Here is a 22,863-nt window from a genome sequence, read left to right on the forward strand (position 1 = left end):
GCCATAATTACACCTTATAGATTTTCACTATTCACAGCAGATTCACAGCTATTGACCTATATTATTTCTCACAATAGGCAAGCAGTAGTTAAAACTGGAAAATGCTGAGTACCATACAGCCATTCTCTGAGATACCTTCCAGAGCTTTGAAGGCAATGGGAGTTACAATCCATATATCAAGAATGAAAACTGAGCTGTTTATATTTATATGGTATATTTAAAACAATATAAATGGTTCATATGATTTTTAAATCATATAAACCATACTTACATGGTTCAAAAATATTTTTTAGTCAGTAAGTGGTTTGACAGCCTCTACATGGCTGCTCACCTTCTAAGACTGGCAAGCTGAGGAATCTGCTTTACAATGATTCAGTTTGATCTGTGAAGACACTTTTAAAAGGGGTGATGTGGGCCCTGTTGTACCCAGTGAAAGGAATCCTGTGGAGCAATTGTGTAATTTTCACTTTTAAAAATCAATGTGGATGCTTTGGTTCAAAAAAATCAGCATACCCTTAATTTTTCACCGAATAATAAAGCAATAGTACCTCGAGCTAATGGATGCCATTATGGGCAATTTCATAAATCAAATTCAGATGAGTCAGGATGACTAGTTTTGGAGAATTGCATGGTGAGGATAGTAAATTTCTTATACATGTAGAAGTCTATTGCAAACAGGTATGTTAAGTTTCCAATAGACCTACTCAAAGTTCCAAAGTGAGGGCTAAGAGTGTCACTTAGCTGAGCAAAGCAAACTTCAAGAATATTAACCAAGAAGAAAAAGCATGCAACAGAACTATTAGCAAGATCAAGACTATGGGCATAGGCGGAAAGATTGAGACTACAGAAACACCGATAAAAGCGACACCAAGTTCTAACATCTACCCGCACAACACAAAGCTCCAATGCTTGGTATTTTAACAAGAACGTGAGACATTCCACTTCCTGGGGAAGTGGGGAAAAATGTCAATTTGTTTTACTATATTTTTTGTTACCATGTAGAAGACCACGTACTAAGAATACATTAGCATTGTGTTTTGAAAATAACTGTTTATTTTATGAGGACCTCAATTTAAAGCTAGAATGTGTAACGTAATAGTAACATTTAGGATATTTTAATAAATGACTGACAAATTAGAAAGAGGACATCATTATTTACAATGAACAAAAATATTTTATTGATACATATACACAGAGGAATAACGGAGGTATCTGGATAATCGAATATGGAATGTTTACGAGAGTTAAAATAAATAATAAAGATACCCAGATGTGTCAGTGCTAAATCTAGCACTGCTAAATGGAAATGCCCTCTTTCGAACAGCTCCGACTCTGATGGGGCTATCCCAACACAGACTGTACAGGCTGCTACCACAAGAAAGTGGTCAGTATTTCTGGTATACAAAGAGTCATTATAGTGCTTTCTACAGTTTTGCATTCTAAATGTTTATTCACTACTTTCGTCCCTTATTTCTTTAATAATAAGTATTAAGTTTTGAAGTCCAAAAACATAACCCGTATCTTGGCCCTCATGCACCACGCTATCTTCTCCGTAATACCGGCATGTAGTGTGGGCAAAGTCTATCATTCGAACATCAACGGAACTAATTGTAGGCTTGTAGGCATATGCACGTGCTGATTCATCTGACGATTCTTCTGAAAGACCTTCAATGTCTTCTGGGTCCGAATCTACCACCACATCTTGTAATTCCTTCCCATCATAAATAATCAGCAAAGAGCTGGAGTAAAAGCGGTAGGATTCCTGCTTCTCTAAGACTGATTTTAATTCAGTTAGTTTCTTTAGAACAGATTCAAAGAGTTCTCGTCGCAGATATTTGCCATTATGAAAAAACTGGTAAAGTGCTTCTTTAAATCCTTGGACTGAAAGTTTTCTCCCATGATATTTATTCATAAACATTAAGTGGCCAGAATCTGGCTGATAAACCTGTAGAAAGGGGAAAAAATGGATCTGTTAGCACCATACAGTGGTGGCACTGAAATAAAACGGTACAATATTAACTGGTTTATTATTCTGCCACAGCTGAAAGTGCAGATTATCCCACTTGCTACCAATTCTCCAATGCATTTTTTCCCCTGCAAAGTAATTTTCTCAGATCTACACAGTTTAAAAATAAATAACTAAATAATTTAAGTAGGATTATAAATATGTTTGCCCACTGTTTTGAAAATCATGTCCTAGCATGCATAATGTCACTCCATAACTTGGCCCATAAATAGAAGTATCACGCCTGTGCTTGTTAACACTCTTGGCAAAGTTACTGGCACTTAAGTACTACTGCTTAGCATACTCAGTGGCCTATCCATGAAGGAGAAAAATAGTATTTAAAATTATAATCACATGGTGGTCTATATCACACCTAAAATAATACACAGGATAAATCTATAGTTTGAAAGAATTGACCAAAATGCAACGATTTCTACTATTTTATTACAGTGAAGGCAGACTAGCCAGCCCATATAGATCGAAACGTAACTCATGTCTTGACCTCATGCATCATACTATCTATTCACTGTAATTTCATACAATAGGGCAAGGTGTGTTTTGCAACACAGCTAGCTGAAGGATCCTGCATCTGCTTAGGAAAGAAGACGAAATAGTTCTATCATCTCTCTATGCAGGAAAATATATCAAAGAAAACAACAATCTCTCTACAATCACAAAAATTAATTGAAAAGTATATTATTTCACAAAAATGTTCTTTGAAATTCTAGTTCAATTATACATGCAAACGTATATACATGGGCTAAGTGCCTATCCAGATGATTACAGTCATATGGCCATCTTCTGGAGCTTTCTTGAGAAAGATGAAGAAACTATCAACTAGAAAATTATGAAGAGGAGGGATTATAAAATTGTGTAGAAAAAATATAACTGAATTACTGTGCAGTTAGGATTCAAGGCAAAATTATTTTTAGATTGCCCAGAAATATTAATTCATACTCCCTTCATTCAACTATTTCATGCCAGCTGTAGCTCATGTTTCTCAAACAAAACATGTAGTGAACTAAGGGTGAGGGTCCTTCATGCTGAGTGCTGGTGACGTTATCTAGTTTGGGTAATGAAATATCTGCAACAAAACAGTCAAGCTCAGAGAGCACCAAGGACCCCTCATTTCTACCTTGAGCTACAAATATTCTCCTTTACTCCTTTACTATAAAATTGAAGTTAGTTTATTTTTATTTATTTTTCACATTTCAAAACTGCCCATCTCTCTCACAGAGGAACCCTGGGCAATATACAAATACAAATAAGTAGATATTTGTTTCACACAGTCACTTTTAATTGCAAGTTGTTCATACCGAGTATGAGTTATTCCTCTGTTTAAAACTTACCTGCATACCACACACGCGAACTCCTATAACTGCTGAAGTACTTTGCTGGCATTTCCGGATCTGATTAGCTTTCTTTTCTTCAGATGCATCATCTCCATGCTGCCGAGTTCCCATCTTGAGATCCAACACACAAGGCACCTCATATCGTGAGGTTAGGTTTTCCAGTAAAATAAATTCTATTTAGTTAAGGAAAAATGATATAACTAGTAACTTGTTTACACTTGAAATAAAAATAAATCCTGTAAACCATCAGTTCTCCTCTTCTTACTCCCTCAAAATCAGTTTCGAAAGTTTGAGTGACCATCTCTGCCAGGGGAGAGATGGGATCATCTCTCTGTGTAATTTGTCTTTAGAACTAATTCACAGGGTTTGACTGAAATGATTTACTGTTGTGTACACACAGAGTGGAGCCCCTTGATGAGATGGGTGGCTAGCTGTAATTGATCAATAAATAAATAAACAACTGAAATATCTTTCTTCAACTTAAGTTAAGCATGTTTATTACATTACATTACATTACATTACAGGACTACCATTTTAAACTCAACTGGCTGCACATAAGCCATTTACAGCCTAATGTCTTGATTGCTAAATTGTATAAAAATGTCCAGTGAAATGAAAAATGTTATAAGAGAGCACAGAATCTTGTTCAACAATTGTTTTCAAATCTTTTAAAAAAACCTCACAGACTATCAACTAAAATATTAAGTACAGATACTTCAACCAACCAACCCCCCAATCAAAATTTACATAAACTGGGTTTAAGAATGAAATGAGAAGCTGTTTCCTGAAAATATAAAATGGAGTAAACTCAATAGCAAATAACTTCATAATTTAAGAAATATGTGCTTGTATCATAAAACTATGCATAAAAAGGCAAATTGATCTTTGTACTGACAAAACCCAAAGCAAAACTGATGTGAAGTTGTTCGGATGACAAACCGTCAATGCCTCTGATGGCGCCGAAAGAGTCAGTTCGTAATCTAGATTTGAATTATAGCATATTCTTAATTTTAAAATGAACTGATATAAACACAGACAACTGTCTTGGAATGCCTTCTGATCTGATATAGCTCCTTCTTTATTGCAGAAGCCCACATGATAATCAATCCTGTCCTTAAATAAGAGAGGACACAAGCTAATCACAAGTAGCGGCAAAGACAGCTGACTTGCAAGGGTCTGCTAGCGGATACCTCCTAAGAAATATTACAACAGCCAGAATGCTCAATACCAGAGTTTGAATTGTATGTCTGCTTTAAGTAATTTAATATTTCCTAGTTTTTTGCAGTCTTTGTACAAAATAATATAAAACACACAAAGGATACTATATTGATTTCGATGTTTTGCGTTTTCCTTCATTTGCTGGAGTTGCTGCTGATGGCACTTCATACTCCAAGGATTATAGGGCTTAAATTGTGAACTGACATTCCCCTTTTTTTCAACACTATAATACAATACTTCCGATTTCTTAAGCAATTCAAATTCTTCTTCTAGCTTGTGACTGAAACATAAAAACAAATGTTTGTGGTCAAATGCAAGTATCAAATACTTTCAAATATAAACTGAATTGTGAATTGAATAAGGTGCCAATCTTAATTTTTTTCATAATATATTTATAACTGAGTGATAACTATCAGTGGTATTATCTTAACAATTTGCTCCAATTTTCTCTCAATCAAGATTTCACAATTTTTTTTCGAAGAGCACTTGCATCTTATCAAGGGTGGATAAGCCACAAAAGTTATACCGTAAAATATATTTTATAGCTTTTAAGTGAGAAAATGCTCTTTTTTGAGCATCAGATTGATGTGATAGAATCCACAAATTTAACCCTGTATATAGTAATCTGATATTACAAAAATTGTTACAGCATTTTGTTTATATTATAAAGCATATTTTATGACATAAATCAATTGTCACAGAATTCCACTAATTTCACTGGGCTTATTCCAAGTAAGTACTTAATATGCTCTCATCCTGCACAAAATTCCTAGATATAAAACATAGGTTTATGCTCCAAATTAATTGCAGGTGAATCTGCTGCATGACTTTTATAATCAAGGAGTATTAAGTATATATTTTCAAAAATGAGGAAACAGAACATTCAGTCAATTACCTTTTCATTTTTTCTTCTTTTCTATGCTGCCTGACCCATTCTTTAGTTAACTTTTCATTTTCTAGCAAAACAGTCTTTTTATTACTCCACCGCAGCAATTTATTTTTGGGTTCACAATCAGAATTATCTATACTTTCCAAGTTATCATGATCTCCATTTAATGGATAGGCTATTAGACACAAGTTTCCATCTTCATCCTCTTCAAAGCTTACAGATACCACACCTTAAGAAGAAACATGAGATACTCAATTAAGAATAGGAGAAGTAAAAATAAAAACATCACAACACAACATAATTTTACACTAAGAATATAGCAACTTTGGTTTTTCTCTTACCCCAAATCCTTAGTTTTTTATCTTGCCACAGGCCAAAACTCATCTGTCAACCTAACAAATATCAAAACATCTAGACAAAGTGACACCTCACAGAGAAGACAATTTATCATGAAGACAACACATCAATGATACAGAAGGTTCTTCTCTTTCTTGTGAGCACAGTAAGACTCAAATAATAACAGGAGACATTTTCAATTATTGAAAATTTTTATTATGTTTTAAAAATCTGGCTTATCTGACCCTAGGAGAGATGTAAAACATTGCATATTTACATCTTGCAGGGGAATATGCCCTGCAGAGAAACACCAAAAGCTTTAAGTTTTGCTCCATAGCAAATCTAAAAGCATTCATCCAAAACACAGGCTTTTGGGAATATTCTTAATAGAGTCCAGAGAAAAGGAAAAGCTTGCAAGAGTAGAGCAAAACAAGAACAACATCACACATTACAACAGACAACTAATTCAAAGGCTTCCACTCAGAATCACCACGTTTAATTTACAATGATTTATTTTTCCTCTGGGGAATATATTTTATTGGTTTCAGTTATGTAGCATCTCATAAATGAAATAACAAAATGAAGTACAAAACAAATTTAACTCAAGATACATCAAAACATGGTGAACCTTGAAAGCATTTTTGCCTCCTCATCTCAAAGTCTCTAGAGCACTGCGTTAGGTTTTGAGAGGACAGTTCTGACAGGAATGTAGCCCCATGCCATATAGGAAAGTTACGGCAGAAGTTGTAACAACTGGCTGAATGGGGTATTTTTTTTTCCTCAGTTCTCTCTCTTTATCCTGAAATCAATCAATCTGCACATTCTTGCCGCTCATCACTAGAGTTCGTGGCGAGAGGCTGGCACTTCTGAGCAGGGCAGGCAGCTGTGGGGCCTACAGGAGCAAGGGTAGGGAGTGCAGAAGCTCTGACTGACAGTCCTGCTGCCCATACGAGAAAGAGCTACAGGAAAAGGGGGAAAACCAGCTACAAAATGGCCTTTGGCTTTATCCTGGAAAAAACAACAGAAACGGACCAAATAAGGCTCCCCCCCTTAATCCCTCCCATACATCTCCACAAGAGAAAAACCACATCTGCTAGTACAATTTATTACATTTAGCCAATATCATAAAGCACACATTCATCTATTAATTCTGAAAGTTCATAATAAAAAACATTCAAATGTTCAGTAAGTATGAATGCCATTACAGAAATACAGCTAAAAAGCATTTTATCTTAGTCTTTGGTCCAAATAATATAGAACAATTGGGAAAAAGGTGGTTTATTAAATGAAGAAATAGAATACAGTATCAAAACTTCAGAATTTCAAATTCAAGTTATTGTTAATTAAATTCCTGCACCATGAAAAATTAAATGTCTTGGTCAACTAATACAATGGTAAAAAGAACTGGAATATCCACTTCCACATACCATCATCTTTTACAGCCTCATCAACAGTACTTCACCTTTTGCCTACCTATTGGCCACAGATGTTTTTTTTTTCCATTTCTTTAAGGTTAAAAACAAGCTGATTATGTTTAACAGTGATTTTTAGTTTTCATTTTTATGACAACTTGTTTATATAGCATGATCATAATGTAAGCAATAGAGATCATCTGAAAATCCTAGTTAAGCTTCCACTAGGCAGCATGCCTTATGCAGTTTATTTAATACCAGTTTTTTAAAAAAACATATGGTTTAAAAATCAGAAAGAAAGAAAAAAAAAGTTTATTACTGAAAACACTTACAAGCTGTTATCAATATACTTACCTACCTGTGCCTAAGGGCGATTTATAGGCTATCATCAGCAGTGTTGTTCTACTCTAATGCTGTTAGTCAGCCCAAAGACCCACTGGCAAGCATCTCCACCCTGCATCTCCATAGCCTGGCTCAGACAACATCAAAATATATGAAAAGAAATCCCCTAAAATCTCTTATGCAAAAGAGATTTTAAGGACAAAAAGAACATTGGACTTTACTAAATGGAATAAACCCAGCCCCCTTCTAAAGGTGGCAACATACCTTCATACTGAGGAGTGAATTTATGCATTTCAGCAGGAAGAGTCTCATAGAACTGATGTTCTCTCTGAATAAGGGGCTTACAGATGGTCTTGTCATTAAACCGGAGGACACAGGAGTGACCCCCAACCTGATGAACAAAAGGCTCCAGGAGGACGCCTTTGGAATAATGCTCCACTTCCATAGCTCCAAATGCCGGACTCATCCTTGTAGGACATTAGATAGACCAATGGGACGGTGGTGAAAGCAACTCACACAGAACTGTTCCTCCAGAAAGTATTTATTCCAGGTTAGTAAGTCTCTAGAAAGAAAAAAGAAAAAAATCCCCGTGTCTTTATTCTATTTTGTCTGGAACACCACAGCTAAAGAGTCTTTCGTTGCATCCAGAAAAGAAGCAGAAGTGAAACTCTCGGCACAAAAGCTGAAACTGAAAACAGACAACCGGATCTGAGCACTGAGACAAACAGGAGTGAGGTCATGCAAAAGTCTGCATACCACGCCCCACATGGTATTAGCCAATGAGCATTAGCAGAAAGCTACTAGGTGTGTCTCTTGCAAAGCAGGGAGAACGTCAGCAGAAAGAGGGGAGAAAGAGTGTTACTCACACTTCTTTCAGTGTTCATATTTGCTTTCAGCCAAGTTTCTTATCACACAAAGGCACAGGGCAAAAGGAGATTTCTACGTTTTTCTCTGTATCACCATACAGATAACAAGCTAAAAAGCATTGTAGCCTAAAGTTTCCATTTATTTTTTCCCTTTATCATCTAATACGTGCATATAGACATTCACATACTATTTAAAATAAAATTATTGACTATAGTCTATCTAAAGCAACTCTTACAAAGAACCAAAGTTATTGCTTAAATAATTGTTTTCCTTTAATTCCTTAATTTTTCAAAATGGACATCAGACAAAAATACAGCACAAGACAACAGTAACAGATGGAAACTTATCAAAGAGAGATCCAACCTAGAACTAAAAAGAAATTTCCTGAGCGTGACAGCAATTAATCAGTGGAATGGAAGTCATGGGTGCTCTATCACTGGAGATTTTAAAGAAGAGAGTGAACAGCCATTTGTCCAGAATAGTATAAGGTCTTCTGCTTGGACTGGGGATGGGACTGGAAGACCTCAAGGTCCCTTCCAACTCCGTTATTTTGTTATTCTTGCTAAAACTTCTTGAGTCAAGCTATCAACTTCAAAAGTAAATTGAAAAACAACCTGAACTTTTCCAAAGAAACTCTATGAAAGCAGCCTTGGGGAGAAAGTCATGCATCGAGGTCACATTTTAAAAAAGAAATACAGATTTCCTCATTTTTTATGAATTCCGAAAACCTTCATGTAGTTTCACAAATATTTTTACCAATAACAAAGATGTCCAAAAAGCATAAAAGACCATTTTAAGTTTAACCTAGCAAGAATTTATGTGCATGCAAGCAAATGTTTAAAATTTTAAATAGTACAGTTAAAAATTCAAAGACGCATTGTATTATTCAATATATTATATTTGAAAAAATAGAAGATAATGTCTCTTAGCAGTAAATATAAGGGGCTGTATACAAATTAAGCTACTGTTTTATCTTTTAATTTATCTATCTAAAAACAACTTGGTGCTTAATTGCAGAGTACTAAAGAGCATTACATGAATAATAATTCACTTAATTCTAAGAGACCACAAAGTGTTCTAGGTCACAAACCTATTTTTAGACCTACTTAAATATAAGATCACAATGTAAAACAGTACAGAGCATATTAAGTCAGAAACAAATCTCACAGAATTAAGTTATGTTTATTTCCCAAAAAGTCCACACAGGATTGCAACTATCCTGTAACTAATGCCAAGAGATTACAAAAGCCATTCATTATTTTGTTTATCAATTAAGTACATTTATAAAAGCATAGAGAGGAGGGTGAGGAAGGGAGGCTTTCAATATTGCATAACCCAATCTGCATGTCAATTTAGCAGATCATCATGATACCAAACACTAGAAATTCTACTATGCAAAATACATTATTTAAATTTATTGAAATAAATTAAATGGAAGAATGCTTACTGTAGCATAACATTCATCTAAAAGGTAAGCAGTAAGCATATTTAATATTTATTCTTCTAGCTGGTTACTAGAGCCAAAAGTTCTCAATTACTGCATCAAGTTCATTTCTGTAACAAAGAGGTGTCCAGAAGGTGGCACTGTTATTATTTTTCTGTCAAGGCAAAGAACTTATTCTTAAAATGCAAGAGCTATGTGGTAAATCAAACACAGCCTGGTAGAAGGTAATGGGAAACCATTTCCATATTAATGCCAAGAAAAAAGCAGACTTATCCATTAGGTCTCTAGGACTTAAGTTTAAAATGAAGAAGACTTGACTTTATTTATGCCTAATCAGCTGGAGCATAAACTCCTGATGGGTCTTATTTTCAAATAAGCAAAGATCTGGTGGTTTTTTTAAAAAAACCTATTTACATTTAAAAGTTACCAAATTATTGTTCAAACAATTTTGCCATAACATCGTGAAACACATGAGAGAAAGGGAGAGCACAACATGTTATCCAATAAAAATACCAAAATTATATCCAGAACTCATGTTCTTCAGAGAAAAGCATACAAGCATAAAAAAGCATACTATTCTCATCTCACAATTATCCCTTGTGAGCTCATTATAACTTGTTTTCTTTCAGCATACCAAACAACGACCACAGGGAATTTTGATATCTGTGAATTTACAAACCTGAAGTCTCTTATGTATTAGCCAGGGCATGATTCAACAGATCTGCATCTAAACACACATAATCATTAAAGTTCTATCTTATGCCTGGGTAAGAAAAATTATCCATTTTTCTCAGAACATTTGTAACAAAATATTTTGTAATACTCTAGTTAATGTTAAGATTGCCCTTGAAAATGTTACATCTCCTTCATGACTGAAAAATGTTCATAAGGACAATATGACTTAAAGAGCATAAAACAGACTTGTTGGGATGACTCTTCGGAACTGGAATATAGGAATTGAAGGATATAATTTGTTCAAAAAATACAGAAACAATAGGAAGAGAGCTGTTGCACTAATGTTAAATTGTCTAGCACTGCTCAAGAATCCAAGTAAATCAATGTAGCAATATTGCAAAGAAAATCTGGGATAAAATAAGTGGAGAGCAAATAAAAATATTGTTGTTGAGATCTATTCTCATCTGCCTAATGGAAGAAAGTATATGGAGTATGTTTTGAAAAAGCAAAATGCACTTCTTTTAAAGAGGCATGAAATATACCTTTTTTTTTACTACAATTGGAAGACACTCTGCCAATTATGATTCTCCAGGACAGGGGTCTGCAACCTTAAACACTCAAAGAGCCATTTGGACCCGTTTCCCACAGAAAACACCGGGAGCCACAAAATCCTTCCCGTGCCTGCCTATTTCTTGAGCGGCCACAAAATTAGCATATGTAGTTGAATTAAATGTTCTGTTTTCTTCTGAAACTTTTCTTTTCTTGGATTTATCCATGGTTGGCCTATCAGGGGTTGAAAAGCTCAATAAATCACGTGCTGGCGGGTGTCAACATTGGTGGTTGTGACACATATTTTGAGTGACAGGGAGCCACAACGGAGGGGTGAAAGAGTCACATGCGGCTCCAGAGCCATAGGTTGCTGACCCCTGCTCCAGGAAATCCCTGACTTGTTTTCCTAACTATTCTGACTAGTCCCAACACCGTTACTTTAAGAAGGCTTTGAAAACCTGAATGTTACTTTGGGTGTTGGGGCCAGGATATTGATAAGCTCACCCTGTGAGGTATGATGATGAGGCATTGCAATTGTTCCATTGTTGTGGCTTTTTTGGTTATTCTTATAGATTTTATTATGTCTGTTTTTATTGCTATAAGCCAGCCAGAGTTGCATTTTTGTGAGTTTGGCAGTCATGTAAATCCTGCAACTAAATAAATAACTTTTGTATTATTCTTTCTTTTTTAGACAATGAAAGAAGGTACAAGAGGATCAGCTTGACCTGTTATTAACCTTAGTCTATGAGGGAAAGAACAAATATGTGATTGTGTAATACTCTCCAGATTTCAAGGAAAACTAGAGTTAAGAATGGTCAAACATGTATTTTAGATTTTAATAAATTCAGAACAATTGAATTATTGAAAAAGGAAATACATCTCAAATTCTAGATCAATGGCCTCCAACCTTTTAGGCACCAGGGACCAGTTCCATGGAGAGGGGGTTTTTCGTGGACTGGAGGGGGTGTGGTTTCGCATACTACTGCATCCTGCAGATGGGGCTTCACTTGCTTGCATGGCCAGGTTTCTGGCATGCCACAGACCAGGGGTTGGGGACCCCTATTCTAGATAACGACAATATATATTTAATTCCAAATAAGACTTTTTATTTTATCAACAGATTTAACTCTAAGGGGAATAATTTTAATTCCAATGTCTTTTTTTATATGAAATTTCTCCTATACCCACCTCTCAAGAATTAGAGCAATCAAAGCGATTAAAGGGAAAAGCTCTAAGTCTCTAACATAGGAAGCATCTGTAACTACCCATAACAAGATCAATTACTCGAAAACATCTTGTGTTTATTCTTAACCTCCCCAATGGAATAATAGAGAAGCTTTGGCTGTAAAGAATTGCCATGACTTAGATCTAGGTTGATTCAGCATGTTTGTTAAAACTAAATCCAAACAAGTAAATCTGCCCAGAATTACCCTGAGAGAAGATGGATGGCCTGTAATATTATCATATTTATTTATTTATAGGCCATTCATTTTATGTATGTATGTATGTATGTATGTATGTATGTATACATGTGTGTGTGTTTGTGTATAAAAATGTGCAGAAGATTTTTAATACATTCTTTAAAAAAGAACACTCACTGCATTCTTCTACAAAATTTTATCCTGGAGATAAATATGCAAATTACTTCAAATTTTAAAAAGTTATTGTTAAACTTATATTTATGTTATGTTATATTTGACTTGATCAAATAAATTGTATGGGAACATGATTATATATCTGAAATTAACAAGAGCACTAGTCTGGTCTACCATCTCAGATAGCTCTCTTAGCAACTACATTTATGTTTTTTGTGGCCTGCAGTCCACCCACCTATTTAATATATAAGAATACCTCTATGGTCTATGTAAAACCTAGATACGTAAGGTTGGTATTTTGTCTTCAGCATGGCAACTTTCCATTTTTTATCATTATAAGGATGTCAATAAAAATAATAGGTGATGCAAGAAGTCTGGCAGGCCCCAAGTAAAGTGTCAGTGGGCACTATAGACTCTTCACTGAGGAATCAGAAATCATTCGTTGAGATTATTTTTAAATTCTTTCTACGAGTTTTAAAATCTTTACTACATCCATTTACTTCAGGAAAACTGCAATAAATTATGTGTTACTAAGACTGCAGCAAAACAGATCCTCTTGATATATTTGTGCAATATTCATCTGTGCTTCAGCTGCATTCTTTTCTGGATTTTAAGGCCCTGCACTTAGTCACTCATGCCTTGGTCTTCTCTCGTCTGGATTAGTGCAATGAGCTCTACATGTCAGCTACCCTTGAAGAATATTTGGAAGCTACAATTGGACCAGAATGCAGTGGCATGAATAGTTCTGTAGGTCCCTAGAGTGGCATATGTAACACCACTGTTATATGAGCTGTTATGCCAATGGGTCCAATTCAAGGTGTTGGTTATCACCTTTAAAGCAGTGGCGAAACCCGAACCGTTTTGCTACCGGTTCGCTGGCTGTGCAAACCGGTAGCATTTCACCCCTGCTTTAAAGCCCTTTATGGTATAGTCTGAGGAGTCATTTTGACCTATGGGACTGGCCTATCCCACTCATTCTGGCAAAAGGGGCCTACAGCAGACCCCCATCACCCAAAGATGTTTGGCTGGAGGAGTCTAGAAGAAAAATATTTTCTGCCACATGTTTGGAGCATCTTGTCCTGGAGGTGAGATCCACTCCTATCCTTTCTGGCCTCAAGAAAGGGCCTTAAAACCTGGCTCTGCCAGTTAATGTGGGGACCCAATGGAAAAGCTGTAAGCTGGAGGAAGTTGCAGGGGCGGGTTTCAAAACCCGTCGCTACCAGTTCGCTCGCACGACACTTCTGCCAAGCGGGTGGGCGGAGCCTCCCGCCGCCGCCAATACTGGTTCGCCTGATCTGGGGAGAACCGGTAGCAACCCACCACTGGGTAATTGGTGCAGTGACAGAAAACGCACCAACCTGTTCTGCTCTGAGGCCATGATTTTTTTTTTAGTTTGTATTTTATCCTTTTCAATTTCACTTTTCATATTTCTAATTTTCATATTTCTATTTTTATTACATTGTAAGCAACTCAGAGTCATTTGGAAAGCGAGATGGGCAGCATATAGATTTAATTACAAATAATTAGTATTAGTAGATATACACACAATGCTACATATACAATGTTATTGTAGATATATATTAAGTTTAGGCAACAATGATGCTATTGTGGTAGGCTTCTGTCCTTCTCAAGATAATACCTCATTAACCACAAGCCTTTTTTATATTTGCAAATCTATGCATCTTATCAGCAGTCCATTCAGTTGCTGCTACATGCAAGGATAGCCAACATTATATTAATGCTAATCTTTTGAATTACAGTAAAAGGAAGAAAGTAAATCAGACTTCAATATTTAAAATAAGTTATAAATGTCAATAATGACAGTATTAAATTGATATTCAGCAGGTGTACAAAATCATGATGTAAGAAAAGCACAGTGTGAAGAACCCTGGACAAGGGCCATTTCCAGCAGTTTAGATTTGAGCATATAAACAGTGCTTGTCAGATCAACATTAAGTTTATCAGGTAAGTTGAATTAGTAAAGTGAAGATACTGATATCATTAACTAAAGCTATCCCATCATACATTTTAGTTACTTTCTTCTAATGGTTTTCATTTACCAAAGAATCTGAACTTCAGTTAAGAAGGTGAAACACCTATACAATGCATATTTTTAAATATGTGGAATCGATCATCCATTCTTTTTCTTACAGTCCTTGATACAGTCTATTACAGCATCTAGCAGATTCTAAGAGCTCATCTTCATATCCTTCTAAGTGCAATATATGCCTTGCTATTTTAGAAATCATGTCCTCGTGATTTCACCTTCAAATGACACCTGGCCCAGCATGGAGGCTGCTTAAATGTGTATCTAACTTCAAAGGATCATGTGAAAATCTTCCTTGGGAGGAAACAGAAGTGATACCCATTTGTCCCACTTCTGTTAGCACTTCATCACAAAAAATAATAATCACCACTTTGCAGTAAATTTCTAGAATAGAACCAGTTGAAAATAGGCTCCTTGTGGATGGCTGAAAATGGCCGGGATTGGCCAATAAGAATAATATCAATTTTCCTATTGCATAATTGTTAACTGCTTGCATTTAATGTTAATCTAAGACTTACTTTCTGAAACAGATGATATATAGGAAAGACTTTCACTTGCAGACTTTATTTGTGGAAATGGCATAAAGAATATAACCCAGGGTTACTAAATTGACTCATATACAAGATACTGACTATAAATAGAACAAATGGACTGGATTTGCACAATGCATTAGACTAAAATCTCATGGTCAAGTTTGTAGTTCAATATGCATGAAATCATAAAATATGCCAATTTGTAGAGGTTTCTATAAAGCAGAAAAATTGTTGTTTTTAACTCAGAACCAACCAGGAAATTCTGGAAGTCAGCAACAATTTAGTAGAAGCTTTCCCTCCTCTCCCAAATTAACATAATCCCCATACCAATTATTTTCCTTCCCTTCTAAGCAGCCAATGTTTAGATATCCTACAGACTTGCTTGGCACAATCATCCCAAGGCCTTCCCTTTGCTGTACATGGAGCCATGGTGGCGCAGTGGTTAGAATGCAGTATTGCAGGCTAATTCTGCTGACTGCCAGCAGTTTTATTCTCACCGACTCAAGGTTGACTCAGCCTTCCATCCTTTTGAGGTCAGTAAAATGAGGACTCAGATTGTTGGGGGCAATATGCTGAGATTGTAAACCACTCAGAGTGTGCTGTAAAGCACTATGGAGCAGTATATAAGTCTAAGTGCTATTGCTATTGCTATAGTCATGCCTATGATCCAGACAGCACCATTCATTTCTTCAAATTCTTAATGTGCATCACACATATGCTAAAAGTACATTCTAGAGCAGTGGTTCTCAACCTTTTCTTCACTGACCCCCTTTAAGTAGTACCTTTTGCAGCCATGGACCATGGCCATAGACCAAGACTTGACTCAAGATTTAAATCATAATAATTCTTCAAGTCTTCACAGATATCCTGTAACGACATTGTGACCTCAGGGCCCGTGGACCACAGGTTGAGAACCACTGTTCCAGAGCACAGTACCCTGCAATCTGATACCCTCCAGATGTTTTGAACTATTACTCCCATAATTCCAAGATAGCATGCTTAGCCATGAAAAACTGTGTCATGATATAATGGTGAATTGTGCTCACTCCCATAAAATAACATGATGAATAATGCAGGATATAAAATTTCTCCTTAAAAACGGGTTATTTCTTGCCTCCAATTATTTTGAGAAATCTATGTGCACAGATTAGCATCATCTGTGGATCTATGATGCAAATAAAATTGTTTGATACAAAGGTAATTTATTGCATACCCAAATATATTCTCATCACTTTCGTTATTTCTCAGAATTGAACAGATCCACTGAGATTGTTTACAATTAAAGCTTGCTACCACAGCTTTATCTTGTTTGAACAAAATCTTGACACATCTCTCTTATCAATACCAGTTATTTCTGTGATTCTGGCTCTAAATATGTATCAGCTGCAATACTTTCTAAGCTTATCTAAAAATGGCTATCTTAAGATAATTCATGTTTTTTCTGTCCACTGGATAGATCAAATCAATAAAGCACATTATCTCAACATTGTGGAACGGTCAGTTATTTTTCAGTTCTATTAATTCTTTGCAACTGATAAATGCAATAATACTGTACCTGCTTATTACATCACCATCTTAACCACCTGCTCTTTGCAAGAATTCAGATTAAACCAACAGATGATTGTGCAGTCTCTATTTGATACCTCTAGTAAAAGGGTATTAACTCTTTTATTAAACTACATGGAATGTTTTGCATTTCTCAATATTTTAGCCTAGCATACCGTACAATCACTGTGTTTATTTTATCGTGCACAGTAATCTAATAAAGCTAAACAGTATCTATATATATAAAAGTGAAAACCACTCATGCATTAATCATGAAATCTCCAGAACCATAAAGCCTACAAACTTGAAATTTGCCACGTATGTTCCTCTTGGCTTCTAGGTGCTAAGAAAGGATTTTTCGAAATGACCATCACAGCATTAGTATTTCTTATATTATAACACGCTCTGATGCTAATTAGTTAGACGTTCTACTCCCCCTCCCAACTTGAAAATAACTGTGGAGAGAATGGGATAGCATAGGAGACGTTTCTGTGGGGCAAGCCTCATGGAGAAGGGGCTAGTAAGCTTGAGTGATAGAAGGGGATAGGAGACATTTCTGTGGGGCCAGCCTGAGGGAGAGAAGGGGATAGGATCTATGGGGGCAAGCCTGAGGGAGAGAAGGGGATAGGAGAGGATCTATGGGGCCAGGCCTGAGGGAGAGAAGGGGATAGGATCTATGGGGCCAAGCCTGAGGGAGAGAAGGGGATAGGAGAGGATCTATGGGGCCAAGCCTGAAGGAGAGAAGGGGATAGGACAGGATCTATGGAGCCAGGCCTGAGGGAGAGAAAGGGATAGGATCTATGGGGCCAAGCCTGAAGGAGAAAGGGGATAGGACAGGATCTATGGAGCCAGGCCTGAGGGAGAGAAGGGGATAGGATCTATGGGTCTGGCCTGAGGGAGAGAAGGGGATAGGACAGATCTATGGGGCAAGCCTGAGGGAGAGAAGGGGATAGGAGAGGACCTATGGGGCAAGCCTGAGGGAGAGAAGGGGAGAGGAGAGAACAGGAGAGGCTTCTGTGGGGCTAGCCTGAGGCCAGCCTCAGGGAGAGAAGGGGAGAGGAGAGGATCTATGGGGCAAGCCTGAGGGAGAGAAGAGAACAGGAGAGGGTTCTGTGGGGCTAGTCTGAGGCCAGCCTGAGGGAGAGAAGGGGAGGGGAGAGGAGAGGATCCATGGGGCCAGCTAGGAAAAGACAATGGAAAACCATTTCTGAATTGTTGCCAAGAAAATGACATGGTTTTGTCCAAGGAGCTCAAATCAAGAGAGTTTTTACTTTTATATCATGTAAACATAGCCAATACTTGAATAAGACAAGAAATTAAGTTGTCATGTTTCTACCCTGATCACATCTTTGATTCCTGAATAAACTGCAGTTCCCATACATTATTTTTACTTATTCAACCTGTAATTAAATTTGTGTAATTTTAGTATTTGTTAGCTAGATTTATATCCTATCTTTCCACCAGGATTCAAAGTAGCATACAATCCAATTTTTCTTAAAGCAACATCCATGAAAGGCAGCATATTTGATAAATATTAATTGAGAGATAACTACTTGCCTGTAAGTCACATAGTGAATTTCTGTGCCCAAGAGTGTTCCTGAATCTAGGTTCCCTGGTTCTACTCCACCTAAACTATACATGATAGTTGCTTTTGCACTACTAGTTACCGCACTGAATCACACAAGTACTGAGTTGACAAAACCAATTTAGTGGTTGAAGTAATAATAATAATAATATATTAATCTTGTATGGCACTCAACTTTCAATTATTCTGAAATGTACTGGTATTTGGTGAACCCTAAAAGTTTAGAAAGAGTATGTATTGCTTTGAGCTCCTTGTTCTGAAAAAAGGAGCACATATGCACTGTTATTAAATGAATGTCAATAATCCAGCATTTAGTCTGGGCATCAAACTATGAATTCAAAAAGCATGTAGAAACAGGCAAAACAACTATTCTGTGGAATGGATCTTTTTTTTAGCAAGGTGTCTTCTAGAACACATTTTTAATACTTTATTAAGTTCAAACTTTATTGAGTTGATCCCAAATACATGGCTGAAGGTGATTCTATTATTTATAACATGTTTATATTACTTAATATGTTATGCACCCCAGTATATAGTTCAGAAGAACCTATAAAAAGCAAAGTCAGTTTTAAAAAGATCAGAGTAGAAACACAGAACATCATTAATGTCAGCAGTGTATCACAAACAATCTAATACCAAAAAAAAAAAAAAAAAAGGCAGATATCTGTTTTTATTTAAATGCAAAGTAGTACATTTCCAGCATTTTATTTTAGGAGTCCATCAATGGAGAAGTCAATAACGCATTGTAAGCCGCCCTGAGTCTCCCGAGAAGGGCGGCATATAAATCAAATTAAAAAAAAAAAAATTAAAGTTACACACATGGTGGGGTGGTGGTGGGGAAGCTTTGCACTAAACACTTTCAAAGTGTTTCAAAACAGGGAGCGCAAAATGTAAACACAATAGGAGAAGTGAATAATGTGAAGAGAGAATGGCATATGTGCATCTTTTAAAAATTCCCCAAGTTAACAATGAGTCATCTATTTCCTATTACAATAGAAGCTTTGAAATTCATCCTGCGCATACAAGTTTTAATTAACCCATCATCTTCTGACCTGCTGCTCCAGAGTAGAGATGTTATCCACCCGGCCGGGAGGCTGAATATACCAAAAGGCTAACTGTCAAAAACTAGGAAAGGAGGCTACTTTTTTTTTTCTTTTTTGGCTGGCCATTATTTTGAACACCCCAGCATAAACCCCCCCACCACCACCTCTTCCGTTTGCTAAATGCCTTCGGTGCCCTTTGCATCCCGCTCCTGAGCCGCCGTATTTGAACGGAGTTGTAAAGCCAATTCCTACCGGCTGGCCACGTTCAAGAAGCCGGCGTTCCAGTCCCAAAGGCACTCGGGCAGCCCGGGGAGGACACAGGCGAATGGCTTTCTTAATTGCAACATCCCACGCTCACCCTTTAAACTTCCGCTTGAGAAGGGCTAACCTTTTGTACGCCTGGAATATTGTTGGGATTTCACCAACCTTGGGATCAAAAGCGGATTATCTCAAATGGGCTGCTTCCTCCCCCCCCCCCCACACACACGTACACCTTGAAGGAGGACGTGGGTGACAAGAAGGAGCCACTTTCGACTGCCTTCCCCCCTCAGTAAAAAAAGGGGGTGAAAATGGTGCCCCAAACCGCTGCCAAGTTACAGTATTTTAAGATGTACGAAAGGCAGTTGCTCTATTACGGCTCTGGCGCCCATTGCGGGAATCAAGGGCACCGTATACGATGCGGCTCTTTCGGATTTGCCCCCTCGCCGAGCGCACCCAAAGAGAGAGAGAAAAAAAACAAAAATAAAGCCTCCTCATTACCTTCCAATCCGCTCCAAACCAACAGCCGCCTCTCAACTCTTTTGTTCCTCACAGGCCAAAATGGCGGTGCGGAGCGGGACGGCCCTACCCCCGCGGATAGAGGGGTAAGCCCCGCCCCGCCCGTCGCCATTGGCTCAGCGGGAGTCAGCCTCTGCTGATTGGAGGAAAAGGAACCAGACTCTGTTACTAGGGGAGCCGAGGCGGGCGGCCAGACATCGTGTGCCGCGTGATGATGGGGAAGGGGGGGGGGAGGTTAGAAGAGGAGTGATGAGGACTTGGGGAGACCGGCAGAGTGGGGGAGGGAGGGGTCGCGCAAGAGTGGAGGGCTCCTGCTAGCAACCGCAAGCGGAGGGGAGAGCGGGAGGATGTAGCCCCCTGGAAACCGGGAGGGGAGGGGGGCTAGACTTGCATTGAGACCTTCAGCTGTTGCCGATGCTTTTGATCATCAACATATGTCACCCCCGGCAACGTCTCATCTCTGTTTTCGTGCCTGGGTTGAAACAAATTTGACGTCGGTTTCCTGTTCTTTTCCTGGAATAAAAGTACCGGAAGCAATAAAAATGCAATTTTCTATATATATGTTAAGAGCCCAGAATTCGTTGAAGTGGTTAACAGGAAGAAATTTCTAGGCCAAATCTACACTTTGGAGCATCCCAATACAGGTGCCAGATGGAGAAGGTGGTTGATCTCTATTTGCCTGCTCTATTTGTCCCTTGATTGGGAGCTCAGAAAGCCGGTGCATTTTTCTTATCCAGATTGCAGCACTGTGTCAGGGTATCTGGTTGGTTGTTAAATTTCCATTCCCCTCAAACATCACAGGTCCCAGGTAAAGCTACCCCCAATTGGAATGAAGACCAATTATCCTTATCATGCAATCAACCCCATGGCCATAGCTAAGTCCCATTGTCAGTTGCAATGGTGCAAACCTACCCATTCTTGACAATAGTGCCGAACATTGCCCTTTTGTACAGAATTTCCTCTGCAGATACACAGTTTCCTGATGGGACCATATCTGCAGGTTGTAATAGTCATTCTTGCTAAACAGAGATACATTCCTATTAGCTCCTGAGGTCCCTCAGTGCTCTGAATTCCAAACGGAACAAGGCTTCCCCACTGCAATGTGCTGCCAACCCAGAGAAAGTATGATTTTATGAATCTAAGATGAGATCATGGTACAGCTTCAACACCATGCTGCCCAACATTCTCTTTTCCTCCTCTTCAGTCCATAGGTTTCTTACCTGGTAGAGAGTGCTATCATTGCATCAGCCTGCAGACGCATACACAGTAATTCAAGGGGGACTTCAATTGACTCTTTTGCAAACACCATGGCAACCACTCCTTACCCATTATCCCCCAAGGTTCCCAACCAGAAGAAAGTTGTGAGTGACTGTGACCAGCCAAGCTATGGGTATTGACACATGTGCCCAGTACTGATCCTCGTGGCATGATATCCTCCTGCTGCTGCATGCCACAGGCTGCTCCAGTTTTCCTTCAACTCCTACTCCAATTTAAATTCCCCAGAGGTGGTTTCTGTGTGTGGAGATAATGTATGTGTTATGCTGCACAGCACAACTATTCATTGGCATGTACCCAAGTTGCCCCTCGGCCCTCATGATAATGAGTTTGCCTCCTCCAAAAGGTCAAGATGGCAAGGCAAAAAGCTGTGAAGCCTCAGGTGCTGGACGGGCTGAGCAGGCAGATCTATATGGCAGGATGAAATAGGTGGCAGTTCTCCTCATGACTGTGCGTTCTCACCACTTCCTTTCCTTTTAAAAGGCATCTGGAAGGTGTTGAGCCACAAGAAAGAAAAGTGGGCTGTTCAGCAGACAGCACATTTGTATGGGGGTGGGGGTGGGGAGTCCTTCTTCACCTATCCATTGGTTCTCTATCATGTCTGGTTTGATATCATACAACCATTTCTTGCCTGGGTTGGACCACTGTGCAAAAATGCAGGACTGGCTTCTCTACCTGCCCAGAGTGATCCTTCATAAGAGACAATAGAAGCCCAGCTATGGATTGCCAGGAGACAGTCATCAGCAAAGGCAAACAGCCAACTATAATCCATAACTGCCTGTTATTGAACCTCCATTTTATTTAGTTAGCGGTCATGTGCGATACATTAGGAAAACGTGCATGTTATATTATCAAATGTACAAATTGTCCTTTGCTGTTTTTAAATAAATGTTAGGGGACTAATATGAACATTATGCAGGAACTGAAACCATTCCAAGTGTTATGGTCCATGTATGTGAAACTGCCAAGGAACTAGAAGCAGCAGAAATTACAGAAGCAGTCAAGAATCCAAAAACAAAGTGCTCCCACTAGACTCATTATACTCCAACACACTGAAGATAAACTACATAAAGCTTTCAGTTCCAAGCAGACAAGGGCTGAAGAGACACTGAAAAAAAGAACATATCATGAATTACGATGTTTTAGGTGGAAGCAGAAATTCTTACATAGATTCTTTTTAGAAAGTGAAGTTTTCCATGTATTTGGATCTTCTTAAAGGACTTCTTGAACTATTTTGTAAAATAATCAAATTGAGGCACTGGTGTAGACCTATATACTTGGTGCTTAGGTATTCAGATATTTTAGATTTCAGGGCAAAGCGTGGAGTCTTCCCTTTTATGTCTATGCCCTATGATAAATTCTTCTAATTCGTAA

General features: G+C 37.9%; 1 protein-coding gene across 1 annotated transcript; it reads right to left on the reverse strand.

The window, feature by feature from the left end:
• Positions 1 to 1,151: 1,151 nt before the first annotated feature.
• IP6K2 (inositol hexakisphosphate kinase 2) lies at positions 1,152 to 20,280 on the reverse strand. Its single transcript, XM_070936922.1, has 6 exons — positions 20,197 to 20,280; positions 7,819 to 8,116; positions 5,471 to 5,693; positions 4,680 to 4,855; positions 3,355 to 3,530; positions 1,152 to 1,945 (listed from the first exon to the last, which is right to left on the reverse strand). The coding sequence occupies exons 2-6, from the start codon at positions 8,018 to 8,020 to the stop codon at positions 1,448 to 1,450; spliced, it is 1,275 nt and encodes a 424-aa protein (XP_070793023.1). The 5' UTR covers positions 8,021 to 8,116; positions 20,197 to 20,280; the 3' UTR covers positions 1,152 to 1,447.
• Positions 20,281 to 22,863: the final 2,583 nt, after the last annotated feature.

Source organism: Pituophis catenifer, unplaced genomic scaffold (assembly GCF_029215685.1).
Source record: "Pituophis catenifer annectens isolate HBS135680 unplaced genomic scaffold, rPitCat1.0.hap2 SCAF_2, whole genome shotgun sequence".
NCBI classification, from domain to species: Eukaryota; Metazoa; Chordata; class Lepidosauria; order Squamata; family Colubridae; genus Pituophis; species Pituophis catenifer.

What these genes read in the sequence shown, in the direction of transcription:
- IP6K2 (XM_070936922.1), bottom strand. Translation starts at nt 8,020, where the DNA reads ATGAGTCCGGCATTTGGAGCTATGGAAGTGGAGCATTATTCCAAAGGC. An exon ending in AAAGAAGAAAAAATGAAAAG is followed by an intron (nt 4,856 to 5,470) that starts GTAATTGACTGA and finishes TTTATGTTTCAG; the next exon opens with TCACAAGCTAGAAGAAGAAT. An exon ending in TTCGCGTGTGTGGTATGCAG is followed by an intron (nt 1,946 to 3,354) that starts GTAAGTTTTAAA and finishes CCCTTTCTACAG; the next exon opens with GTTTATCAGCCAGATTCTGG.